The sequence below is a fragment of the Branchiostoma belcheri genome, unplaced genomic scaffold (genome assembly GCF_001625305.1).
Source record: "Branchiostoma belcheri isolate BF01 breed outbred unplaced genomic scaffold, Haploidv18h27 scaffold4, whole genome shotgun sequence".
Lineage (NCBI taxonomy): Eukaryota > Metazoa > Chordata > Leptocardii > Amphioxiformes > Branchiostomatidae > Branchiostoma > Branchiostoma belcheri.
In genome coordinates, this window is record NW_017804020.1 from 109,809 (window position 1) to 123,369 (window position 13,561).

The window sequence follows — 13,561 nt, forward strand, 5'->3', positions numbered from 1 at the left end:
ATATATATATATATATATTAGCATTTCCTCTTAGGCCTGTTTCCTATGGTCATTTTGTACATGTAAATATATGTAAAATAAAGTTTAAATAAATAAGTGCCTTGTATCGTTACCTTTGCACCACTGGTGTTGGGGACTTTACAGTCGGTCCTGAAGAGTAGGTAAGCCACGAGTATACCTATGACGTACGGGCCCATCCTGATGGGCGTCCAAAAGTAAGGATTGACGCAGCCTAGCTGTACTGCACTGAAACAGATGAGAAAACAATAAGAAAAAAACATTTGTAAGAAACGTGTGTTTAAGTAAATGCTTGTGTGCATTATGTACTTGACGACGAAGATAAAGAAAATGTCAACAATGTTCAATATACTCAAATACTACTACATGTACAGACATTTTTGTTAGAATCAAATCGTTTTTGTAATATCTTGATCAATCCTGTCAGTATTTATATATTTGTTTCACTTGTTCATTGATTAATTATTGTATTCGACTTCTATATGAAAATTCGTGCTTTGCTTGCAATTGCTTGTATTATGTATTGTCTGGTGGCAACATGAATATAAGTGTTACTTGAGTTTTTCGCCACCACGCCTTGTCACCGTATGTTTCAATAAAAAAAGACCATACCAATTTCAAGTGTAGGACGTTTCTTGTATGTTTAAGTATAGCCATAATTTATCCACCTGCTGATGCCATATGGACGATTACTCGATTGGTGTGTCTTTAAATCAATCAATCAATCAACCAATCAATCATTTTTATTAATTTCCAATCATACTATGGATAAGTAATAAAAAAAACGTACATAGTATTAAGTGGCTTCAGGCTGCATGCCCAGCTTAGAACAACAAGAAATATACTCATTGAGATTCCATGCTTTGGTTTCCTGAAGAAAAGAGAAAAAAACGAAACATTACTCATATGTAGCTCTTAGCATTTACTTTTAGCATTAGCATTTACAATTTCTAAAAATGACTATAGCTAGAATTAGCCTAGAATTAGTCGTTAAAGGAAGGATGCTGGACAATGTAAAATTCCAGTTTTCCTTTATATGTTTATTACTAATAATAAAACCTATAATTCTCCATTCCTCCCTCTCTTCCCTTTTGTCTCTCACATATGTCCCTCTCTATATCATCTCCTTATATATAGAGAGAGATAGTTGAGAAATAGAGAAAGAGAAAGAAAGCGATTAATGACTAAACATCACAGGTACAACCTGCATCATCAAAATGGCGTCATTTTGATTATGATGGTTTTACTGTGCACGTGAAAGCAGGTGGACCTACCTGTACAGAACCAGGATAAGGGCAGGCGCGATGATGTACAGCTGCATGTCCACACCAAGATACCAGGACGACCCCGTGCACTAAAACGGTAATATACGTACTCAGGTATTATAAAATAATGTAATCTTGAAAGTTTTTCTTTGATAGTGATTTTGAAGCAACTTTAAACTGTGAACACGCAAACTTTAGACTGTACAACTGCAGTCTTTGCCAAAGAATGAGCAATCCATCGCTCCTGTGACGTCAACGTATGTAGATGACACGTGTGACTCGGTGAAGAACGGGTATTGATATCGACATCAGGGCATTACAACAGATATTAGGTTGATATTAGGTTGACATATTCTAATCTATGTTGATTTTAGATTGTAATTTTTATGTACTTTATATTGTTTAGGCTTTTATGTGTGTCTTTTTGTGTGCTCATACTTGTTTTGTGTGTGGGCCACAACACCAGCCCCCACTGCCTGTGGCCCACGAGTATTGTATTGTTTGCAATTTCAATAAACCAAATCAAATCCGTCAACAAAGACGGGGGCGCCACAGACTTTCTGTAGCATATGACGCACTGCTCACCGAGTTACGTCTGCCTTCTGTATAGCATGCTAGCATGATATCACGGAAGCGGTGGATTGTTCATACCTTGCTAAAGACTGGAGTTGTACAGTTGAAAATTTGAGGAAGCCAATATCTCGAAATTAATTGGTGTTCGTTAAGCATAACACATAATTAAAATCTTCAACCTGGAGCAGCAGCAAGAGTCATTTAAAAACTTAAACTAAGTCTTTACCTGTTGTTCTGGTTCCATGAAATAATTGTTGATGTAGAGCAGGTTTGTCCACCAGTAGCTTCGGCAACCTTTGTCAAACGGTAGATAAATCAGCAGGATTGCAAGGTAAACCGGAGTCAATCTGAAACAAAAATCACCAATGAGATGTTAAAATTCGTTGTGTAATTCCGTACCTGAATTAGTTTGCTCTTCTGGTTGCTTGGGTATTTTTAATGGCATTTACATGCACTATGTTGATTTTAAATTATAAAAAATAATAACAATAATAATAATAATAAATGGTTTATTGGCCAATCATCACCCGTGCAATCGCAGCCTTATAGTGCTGAATTGATGCAGGGTTTACAATGGTACAATGATACAAATGGTAATAATACACATAATATAATAATACACATAATACACATAATACATATTTGTTCCACATTTTTGTGGAACTGCTGCAAGGGTCTGTGCGGCTGCCATTCGGCGCCACAAAGTGACCTCAATACAGCTTTCCCCAACCAAAGTTAGGTACCCATTCACACCTGGGTGGAGTGAGGAAAGTCGTGTAAAGTGCCTTTCCCAAGGGCACAACGTCGGGCCGGTGTCCAAACATGTCCCGGGTACGACCCGGAATCGAACCCGGGTCCCTCGGTTCACAGTCGAATGATCTACCACTACGCCACCCGACGCCACACATAAGCCGTTGTAAGAATCATAGTCAAGCCCATCCCAGAGCTTGGGGGCACAATCTTCCAACGATGGTTTTGCTAGTTCCTATTCTACCAACAGAGAATCATGTGTATTCGTGGGTGACCTTGAATATTGTAGATTCGAATTCCTTACACCAATGTCAATAAAACGCACCCCACTTTCGGGCATGACATGTCTACAAAACTCGAAGAATGGAGAGTCCAACATACCTTATTGGCGGCTCAATAATTTTATTTTATTTGGACAAAATTTAATAATCGGGACCTACCTCCAGTAGCGGTGAAGGTAATTAAGAGCAAGATCCTTCCCAGAGAAGTGGCCACCTCTCTTTTTAAGTTGCATTAAAAGCGCGTGTGATGCCAAGAAACCACTTTTCAATGAAAAAGAACAACGTTATCTTAAACAATAGAAATATATTTACCTTGGTGAAATCATTTATTAACGATATATGTAGGTAGTCAATGAACAACTGCAATTTGAAATGACGTCTTTACTAATTATAAAATATAAAACGTAAGCAGAGAAAAACTGAGCGACAGAAAAGTAAACCACCAAAGTAAACCACCTAAAAAGTACTCAATGACAAAGCTGTATCTAGAATCGTCCTCTCATGGCAGGCCAGCTGCCTGTATATGCTGGCGTACCGGCTTGCTTTCCGTGCTCGTTGCGTTGGAGCTTGCCAGCCGTAAGCTAATCAGATACTCCTCGTCCTGCTGTTAGATAAAAAAAGTTACCAGCCAATCACATTGCTTCTTGATCGTATACGGCGGTGTGATTGGCTGACAGCCGTCCCTGAAACAACAAGCCCGTGAGAGTTTATGATTGGCTGACAGCCTACCAGAACCAATGCAGGGAGAAACACGAATGGCAGCCAGGTACGCAAGGACCGTTGCTTTACGCAAACGAGCGTAAGGCTTCGTATGAGAGAATGTGTAAAACCTGAGGTAGCTGTACATACCCGAGAACAAGAAATGTATCTACCGCCAGATCGTATGCCTCAATGATAAAGAACCACCACTCCCGGTCACGAACATCATATTCGGACCTATTGCCTGTGAAAAACATTATTGCAGCTTAAAGAAAAAGAAAAGGAAAAAAACTGACATTTCAGACAGGTGTCGAGTTTTCGTGAACTTCAAGTTTACAGACTTCCAGGACGTGTTTTGGGGCTTTTGTGAATGTATGGGAACCGTGGAGGTTGCTGTATTATGTGATTAAATCAGGTATTAAACCACCTCCTGAATTCCTCCACATACCGCTCTCATCCACCGCATACTGAGTCACATTTAACTGTCAAGGTCATCTCCAACATCCATGTGAAGTGTAAGCAGAGGCACAAACACACGACTCAGCCACCTAAAACAATACTTCCATCCCCAAAGTAGCACTTCTACTCTGCTATTATACCTCGTCGTAGTAGTAGTCATGTGTGCACATTTTAAAGTTATCTTAACAGTTAGATGTCATCATATATATGAAACAATTACTTTTTTTTGTAATATTTCAATGATTTTTTCTCTAAATTACAGTACAGCAGCAGATACGCCGGTATCACAGATTAGGCACTTTATACCATTAAAATTATTCTAAAAGCAAAGAATCAAGACGGCTATCCAACCACACACAAGAAGAAATTAGGAGCATTTGTCACTTGACCAAAACAGTGCCGCTAACCCACAATGCGTCCTGACAAAATCAACACAATGCTTAAAACTCACCTATGTTGGCGATAAAGTTAACATAAAAGTCCATGTGCCCTAAGATGATCCAAAACGCACTCAGAACCCGGAGGCCGTTAAGGAATGGGAGTTGTCCGGGCAGTTGGCGGATGTCAAACACTTTCTTTGTGTTGGTGTATGCAGAAAAACACAGGAGCAAGCGACCGAACTTTGCTGGAAAGAAAAAAAATTAAACAAGTTAATTGAATGAAACGAAAGAGAATAAAAGAAACTAAGGGTTAATAACTTTCTTTTGCGTCGGTGTACATGGTATCATAATTCCTGGTCAGTGGTCAATAAACCCCGAATAAATAGTCGAGTGAGCGAAGTGAAGTTGATACTTCATATCCCTAGAAATTGCAAAGCTAAGGTCAATACTTGTGATACCTACCATTGTGCAGCTAACGTAGATGCTTTCGATACCTATACGTTGTATTCCTGAAGGCTATACTTTTGAAAGCTTCACATTGTGTGGATATGATCTAAGTTTTAGTTCTATCACCTATATGATACATAAAGTAATTACTTGTGCTATCTATACATTATGCAGCTAAAGAAGATACTTTTGATGCCTACACACTACATAGCTTGAGTCGAAGCTATCAATAATAGTTTTGATATAGAGAAATTTGATACTTTTGCTACCTATACATCCTAAATCAAACTCATTGTCTTCAGATATGTGAGGAAGAGTATATACATTAACGGATAGTAAATATTTCTCTGCATTTCCTTGCAAGTAAAAAGTGTGCATAATGTCCTGATGAAATCAACTGAAATAATGTTTACTTACATTCTGGTGAAGATTTTGTCCCCTCTGATGTGGTGACTATGAACTCGTAAACTGTACCAGCACTGACCAGCAAACAGACAAAGAATGCTAACACCCTGAAAAACATACAAAGGGACATTCATATTGAATCAAAGGGGCTTTCTGTGACTTGTTAAAGATATTGGACTCCAAGCAGAACTTGCTAAGGCCACAGCACGTAAATTTTATAGATGACATTGTCCACAGACTCCAAATCTAATGCGATAGGGCGAAAAAAATACAAGCCAGGCCCGAAAAAAACAAGATTCCTACATTTTCAAATTTTGACATCATAAACCTTGTTCAATAAGAAATTATACACATATTGTGCTAAGTTTACTGCCAACTATTGCAACATCCATTTGTAATTGTCACTGAAACAACTTAACAAATGGTACAAATGGTTAGATTCAGTGGAAACATCACATATACACAGCCAGCATCACATAAAAGGAATAAAATACTTCACTGCATCAATTTAGTAGTAAAAGACAAAACAATAAATCAGAGCATTGTCTTGTCTCCTCTCTTCGTATCCATCTGCCATCCACGTTTCGGCATGGAAACAGACATCTTTGCCCATTTTCGGCATGTTGGCCACTGTCAGAGAGCAACTAAATTACTTTTTTTTTTCTAAAATCAGGTGAAACTTGATGTCATCCATTAAAATTACTATTGTCTGTTTTTAGAGAGAAGAGAGAGAGAAAGTACATTTTATCAGCACTGAATTGACTTTCCTCTCTTATAAGAATGACTTCTATCTGTCAACTTACGCTGGAACAATGTATAAGTCCGGCGATATCCATTCATATACCTCCCCCTCAAAGGTCACAGCTGCTGATGTCTGCGATGACATTGAAACTAGAATAATAAGAACCAACAACGGTCAAGAATCTGGGGAAAGTTCCTATAATCTGAAAATATTGCACATAGATTTATTGATCTACTTATTATTAAAATCGTTCAGAATATTCCAATATCATATGGATGAAATTCACTGATAAGAATATAGTGCACATGTATCTCCCTTTGTGGGCGTCTATGTGTTTACATGCAAAGCATACAGGCATATCATAAGCCTACAAGCATATCATATGGGGATTCTGGCGACAACAGACTACTGTATTAGGGGTCATGAAGGTCCCAACGACAAAAAAAGCCGCGTGCAGTGGATCACAGTGGATCATAGGTTGCAGAAAGTCTGTGGCGCCCCCGTCTCTGTTGAGGGATTGTTGTAATGCCCTGATGTAGATAGCCTCTTTAACCCCTCGTGCAAAAAAAGTCACTCCTTTGTTTGGATCACAATCACAAATTCAAGATACGCTTGAGGGCTGCCAGAAACGTCACAACTAACACGGGTTGTAGAGGTCACTGCACCTGAAGGGTCTGGTAGAACTAGATTTTCTAGTCTGTCTCTAGCGTTAGCGCCATACGTGACCTAACTGATAAACATCAGGCTGAAAGCCAGCAAAAATAAGTACTACAAAGTATTATAAATCACTTTGTATTATATACATTTAGCGAACCACTGATCAACCAGGGTTGTGCATGGCAGCCTTAACAGATTTTCCTCATCATTTCCCTGTCACCATCTTTCTTAGCATATCGTTAAACGCAACGTCCTTTTTTGTACATGTACACACGCACTAATGCATGGTTGTAAATTCTACTGTATGGTGACAATATGTACTAACAAATAAAGTACAAGTTTGTGCCATAACAGAATGTGCTTTTCAGATAGGAACGGTAGCAACTTGGTGAAACAACGAAGGGCAAGAGGGGCGTCACCATGCAGCTCAACAAGTTAAAACATTGTGAATTTCTCCTACATGATAGTTTGTCTTAGTCAACATATTGTACCTACTGTGTCATATCTGTGTCTCAGTCCCGTTTCAGTTGTAAGCTAAGTCATAGACTGAATCATGTTGACTTACCTGTTTAGTACATACGTAGACGACAGCGAACAGTGGAGCCCTGATCTCATACAGGTCACTGTGTAATGAACTGGAAACTGTGCGACAAGACTAGTACTTGTGCGTGATAGGTAAAAGCTAAGGTTACACGGATCGGAGTCAAAACCTACAGTACCTTCGTTGAGAAATTTGATAAGTAGGATTTGGCTGAGAAGGATAGGTTGGGTCTACTAGCGTCTTTATTTGAAAAGCCGGTGAGCATCTTTTAAAAAACTTTGGATGATTTGAGGTTATCGTTGGACTATATATGAGTTAAGGGAAGATTCGGAAGAACCCCCCACAAGGCCGCGCTGAAAGGTCCACTTTTTATCTAAAGGTCCATGATTTTTCTTTAAAAGATGGACTGATTTGTATCACCAGCTGAATCCTAAAAAAATTGCCCAGTTTGTAATGGAATGAAAAGTTATGTCTGACTTTTCCTTTGAAATCCTCTCAAAAACGCAGGAATGCCATTCCAGAAGGTTCAATTTTCTGGGGGAGCATGCCCTCGGACCCCCCTTCGTAGCCTGGTTACCAAACCTATTCTAGCTCCTGAGTCCTACATCCTCTCCGCAAATTGCATAACAGGTTTGGTGACCAGGCTAGCCCCTTCGGCGCTCGCGGAGGTTTTAAAGTGACACCTATCGGAGTTAGCGTGAAGTGCAAGCGACGGGGAATCGAGGTCAACACGTTCCAGACCCGGAAGTATTAAAATGAAGCAGCCTTCCGAGGGGCCAACAGGGCTTTGAACCTTCTAGTCTGTGTGATTTAAGAAATCCTGACGATCTGACGAGTTTCAACCTAACTTACTATCATGCTGAATGGAAAAACAGACAACCAGTTTGACAGGGTAGCGTCATTGACTGCCGATTATGCCGAAACTCAAGCCGGGTATTCAGAATGGGCTACGAAATATGAAGAGGTAGGTTCGGACCCAAACTTTGCCGTAACCTGGTATCCAGTCTATAGTGGTTAGGTGGGTTTTCTTCGGGATTGCAGGAGCTCTTCCCCGCCCACCTGAGCTAGGTTCCCCCGGTAGGTTTTTCACGACAGGGGTTTAATTATACTCTATTAGCAAAGCTCCTACAGGTGTACATTGTCAAACTGGGGGGACTATTAAAGCCCCGAAGACAGCCTGACCCAACCACGATAGACTGGATGCCAGGTTAACTTTGCTGTGGCCCTGTGTATCCTGGGTGTATCTTAACAATTTTAGGAAAATGTAGGCTAGAACCTAAACAAGTTTGGCCAGTCATCTGTGAATTTAAAATTTAGCCAACTATCTTTTTAGTGATAGATTGTTGTCTACGTGAAATATATGAGAATATACAGATTTTGATATAAAACCACAATGTTTACAGGTTTTCCTGACTTCCAAGCCCTGAATCAGTGTTAAACTTGTCATGCAATTTACCTATAAGTCGTGTACAAAAATTATATTCACCAGTACAAGGTACACCAAATGTCTAGGCCTCGACCTGTATCTAAATATTTTTACAGGTACATGGAACTACTTTTAGTGGTAGGGGCCCAGATGTGTACATTGTTGTGAAGTCTTCAAAGTAAATGGAATCGTGTATACTTCATACACTGCAAAAAAAAGTTTAAGCATACTGTGAGCTATTTAAGGGGTCAAAGTCCGAGGGTCTTGGAAGGGGTCAAGGAATGAGCATTCCACCGCTTCCGTGACGTCACGCAGATAACACACGTGACTCCGTGAGCAGTGGATCATAGGTTGTTAAAGTCTGTGGTGCCCCCCCGTCTCTGTTGAAGGGCTAAAGAGGCCATCTACATTAGGACATTACAACCATCCCTCAACACAGACGGGGGCGCCACAGACTGTCTACAACCTACGATCCACTGCTCACGGAGTCATGTGCGTTATCTGCGTGACGTCACGGATGCGGTGGATTGTTCATTCCTTGACAAAGACTGGAGTTGTACAGTCGAAAATTTGAGTAAGTCCAATTTGTTGTGTTGGAAATTGCAGTTCAAACTTGTTCCATAAGCTTATGAACATGTTTCTGCAGGACATGACCAACATGGGATATAACGGGCCTCGGCAGATCGTCAGCCTGATGCACGATGTTCTTGGCGGGGTCATGACCCCCAGCACTGTCCGCGTGTTAGACGTACCGGCCGGGACCGGTATGGTGGGATCGGAGGTAAGGCCTAATAAAAAAATGTTCTTTTTCCTGTTTTAGTCCTGAAAAAAATTAGGGTCGGTACTGACGGTAGGTAGGAATTATTTTCCCTTTTTTCCTTAGACTTCGTTGATCCGCTCATTAAAATCAAACCAAGGAGCTCCTTGCTTATACAATAAGTAATAATAAACGACGAAGGTATGATATCTTTGACCTCTAATTTCTAAGATCAGCTGAATAGTCCATAGGCTTTATGAAAAGCAGAATAAAACTAAGCTTTGACAGGATTTTGCAATAGACCATAACACAACTATGCATATATTATGTTAATGTAGATATCATTTGCATAATTAATGAGTACATGTTGAACATAAGTATGACAAAGGAGAGGAATTTTACATGAAAAATATTGTCATTTGAATTTTAAAAAACCATAAATGAAACAATATTATGCTAATTACGGCCACATTACCATAGTCAATGAGAGAAATAAAAAATATTTACAAAAACTCATATATTTCATGTTATATACAACAGTTGCAGAAGCTTGGCTATACAAACGCAGACGGTCTGGACGCTAACGCAGATATGCTGAAAGTTGCAGAGAGTAAACATGTCTACCGGAGGCTGATAGAGACTAAACTGGGCACAGGAGAGCTACCTGTAGAGCCTAGTAAGTATCAGAGATTGGTTAACGTATGTAGATGTATGTATCATGTATTCTCTAGTAGTTTAATCATTGCGACGTCACCCCCACCCCCCCATAGTCCCAAGTTGTATGACCGGCTACTGCAACTTGTTCTTCCTGTTCTTGTTTGGGTACTGCACAACACCCCTAAATTGGGGTAAAGCGTGCAGGGGAGCTGTGCGATGCGCTATTGCTGCGTCCTCAGGTGTTGTAGTACTGCAGCGTTGAACTTCGTGGGTTCCGCAGTATCAGTTATCTCTTGGGCCAAAATGTTCCAATCTCTGACAGTTTGTGGAAAGTATGAATATTTGTAGCAGTCTTTGTGAAACGTTAGTGGCTTGTATGAGTTGGAGTTGAAGTGTCGCGATTGGCGCGGGATAGGCGTCAACAAGGTTTTGACCGGAAGGGCTGTTTTTTAGTGTCTTGCTTTTTGTAGTAATGTGAGTCTACTTGCTGTGCGTCTGTCCCACCCTAAATCTGTGACCAATTTGGTAGTGCTAGCATATGTATCATAGGTACTTGAAACGAATCTGGCCGCTCTTTTCTGGATTCTAGCTTGTGAATATGTTCCTTGTAGTACGGATCCCACGCAGCGCTACCGTATTCTAGATGTGGTCTGACTAACTCACGTGACAGAAGCGCTGGTGGGCCGGTAATGGACTGTCCCATTCAAATGCATGGAAAAATGTCAGAAAGAAGGTGTGAAAAGTCACCTACCTGAGTGAAACCGCATCAAAAGCACACATTCATAGGGTAACTCGGCCTCTAAACTGTCCATTTTGTTGATATCAAGAAATCCTATACTGCTAAAGGCATCTAAACGCTGACAAACTTTCAGAAGTGACCTTTGACCTCTATCACCAGCTGATGATGATAGCATGCAAACTCAGGACTTCTTTTCTGGCATGGACACCCCAAACATGGCACAGAGTCTTTTTTTTTACATAATCAAATGCAAATAACCCTTGCAGGGTTAAGGGTTAACAGGGAAAAGGTAGGTATCTACGCATGGTATTCTTGATAATTTTAACGTACAGGTTCATTTTCCATATAGTTCAAGTTAACGAATTATCTATATCACATGATAATAGTACCACATACGCCTTGACCTGTTCACAGATACGTACGACGCTGTTCTGTTGGTTGGCGCCTTCACTCAGAACGGAACACATCTCCCGTGTACATGTCTTGACGATCTCGTGCAGGTCACCAAACCAGGTAATAAGACCACGGACATTATCATGAAAGTTCATCTGCGTTGGTAGTAATTATAGTAAAACGTTGAACTTCATTCCAACACCCAATTTACAGAGAGATCAATTTTTCAGCGTGTGAATAAGGTCACGTGTTTGTAAACCGAAACTCTCGCGAGATCACGTTGTGAAGTGATTGGTCATTAATTATCCTGATGAAGGCGACAGTGGTCGCGGAAAATTTGATCTCTCTGTAAATTGGGTGTTGGAATAAAGTTCAACGTTTTACTATAAGACCACGGAGATTTGACCTTGGCCTTTACCAGGCTTGAGAAACGACCGGAAAGACTGGAAATTGGCCAAGCAGACAGATGATATGCCAGGGGAGGTGGTCAGCGAAAATAAGGAATGGAGACACTTATTGTAACATTACACACATACTAGTACCCGCTGGGTTAAGTATAGGTCACTACAATTTACAAAATAGATATAGAATAGATACACATATAGGAGAATAGAATAGAATAGAATAGAATAGAATAGAATAGAATAGAATAGAATAGAATAGAATAGAATAGAGTACAAATAACGTTACATATACACATTATCAAGTACCTACAATTATCAAAGTTGGGTTCTTCTCGTTTCTTAGTAATGTAAAAAGGTAAGGTAAGAAAAGGTATGTTTCATAATCGAAGGGTTGTTCATTCGAAATATAAATTTGCCTGTACTGCTAATAAATATAAGGTGTATGAAATAGGGGAACATGGATTGTATCAGACTATAAAGTTATATGTCTGTATATAAAGGAGTTTAACAGTTTGCCGCTCCCTGGACTAACTCCCCTGGCATGTCATCTGTCTATTCAGCCAATTTCTACACTTTCCAGCCGCTTTTGAAGCTTATAGAGGCGAATTCAACCTTAACTTTCTAATGAATGTTACGAATAGAATATAGTAAGATGGAAAGAACTTTATTGCACGACAATTGCACGATGTATGGAAAAGTACAATATATATTCCCTTGGATATACGGACTAGACTTTCAGCCTTGAATGCACGTTTCCGGTGGTAGAACAAGCTCTAACCCGTCTACTCGTGTATATTCCAGGTGGACTCATTATTGTTGGCACCGGGTCTGAAACACTTCAATCAGAGGTAGGATTGGCACTGGTGGATAAGCTACAAGACCTTGAGGAACGCGCTCTGCTGTCAATAGTCAACAAAACCACCCGGTCCGGTTACTTCAGGGACTGGGAAGGGACGTTTTTCGTCTGCAAAGTGACATAATGACAAATATCGTGTACAGTAGGGCAGACAGTACTTTATTACCGTTGGCCATAGAAACCTATGGCAAAATACCTGAAACAAGTCCCATTGAAATACTTTCTCACATTTCAATCTCAAACATTCTTCTGCACCCCTGGCATGTCATATGTCTATTCGCCCAATTTCTACACTTTCCAGCCGCTTTTGAAGCTTATAGAGGCGAATTCAACCTTAACTTTCTAATGAATGTTACGAATAGAATATAGTAAGATGGAAAGAACTTTATTGCACGACAATTGCACGATGTATGGCAAAGTACAATATATATTCCCTTGGATATACGGACTAGACTTTCAGCCTTGAATGTACGTTTCCGGTGGTAGAATAAGATCTAACCCGTGTACTCGTGTATATTCCAGGCGGACTCATTATTGTTGGCACTGGGTCTGAAACACTTCAATCAGACGTAGGATTGGCACTGGTGGCTAAGCTACAAGACCTTCAGGAACGCGCTCTGCTGTCAATAGTCAACAAAACCACCCGGTCCGGTTACTTCAGGGACTGGGAAGGCACATTTTTCGTCTGCAAAGTGACATAATGACAAATATCGTGTACAGTAGGGCAGGAAGTACTATCACCGTTAGTCATGGAAACCTTTGGTTAACTGCACTGAAACAAGTCCCCTTGAAAATACTTTTTCACATTTCAATCTCAAACATTCTTCTGCACCGGTCAGCCACAAGATTCTGCCTTCCAAATATAAAAAGAAAACAAGGGGTTGACCAGCTCAAACTCTGACGGCAGCTGAAAACAGTAAGTAAACTTTTGACCTAATTTTCTCATGTATCCATCTGCCCTGGGTAGGCAAGACCTCATCACTCAGGTCTCTCATTATGCCCACTTAACTGGTGAAATGAACAGAATTTGACCAAAGAAAGAAATTTTAGACCCTATCTGTTCCTTCTAGCCAAAAAGTCTCCAAACTGAACTAAAATTTTCAAGAGGAAAA

The 13,561-nt window shown here is 40.2% G+C and overlaps 1 protein-coding gene across 2 annotated transcripts; it reads left to right on the top strand.

Annotated features, from left to right (window-relative positions):
- The first annotated feature begins 8,036 nt into the window (after positions 1–8,036).
- Positions 8,037–13,272, top strand: LOC109477013 (ubiquinone/menaquinone biosynthesis C-methyltransferase UbiE-like). Of its 2 annotated transcripts, none has more exons than XM_019778029.1 (5): positions 8,037–8,181; positions 9,290–9,424; positions 9,941–10,076; positions 11,211–11,309; positions 12,972–13,272. In XM_019778029.1, exons 1-5 carry the CDS (start codon positions 8,074–8,076, stop codon positions 13,148–13,150), a joined length of 657 nt encoding a protein of 218 aa, XP_019633588.1. In that variant the 5' UTR covers positions 8,037–8,073; the 3' UTR covers positions 13,151–13,272. The 2 variants fall into 2 exon arrangements, with proteins under 2 accessions (XP_019633588.1, XP_019633587.1); XM_019778028.1 differs by lacking the exon at positions 12,972–13,272 and adding an exon at positions 12,395–12,641.
- Positions 13,273–13,561: the final 289 nt, after the last annotated feature.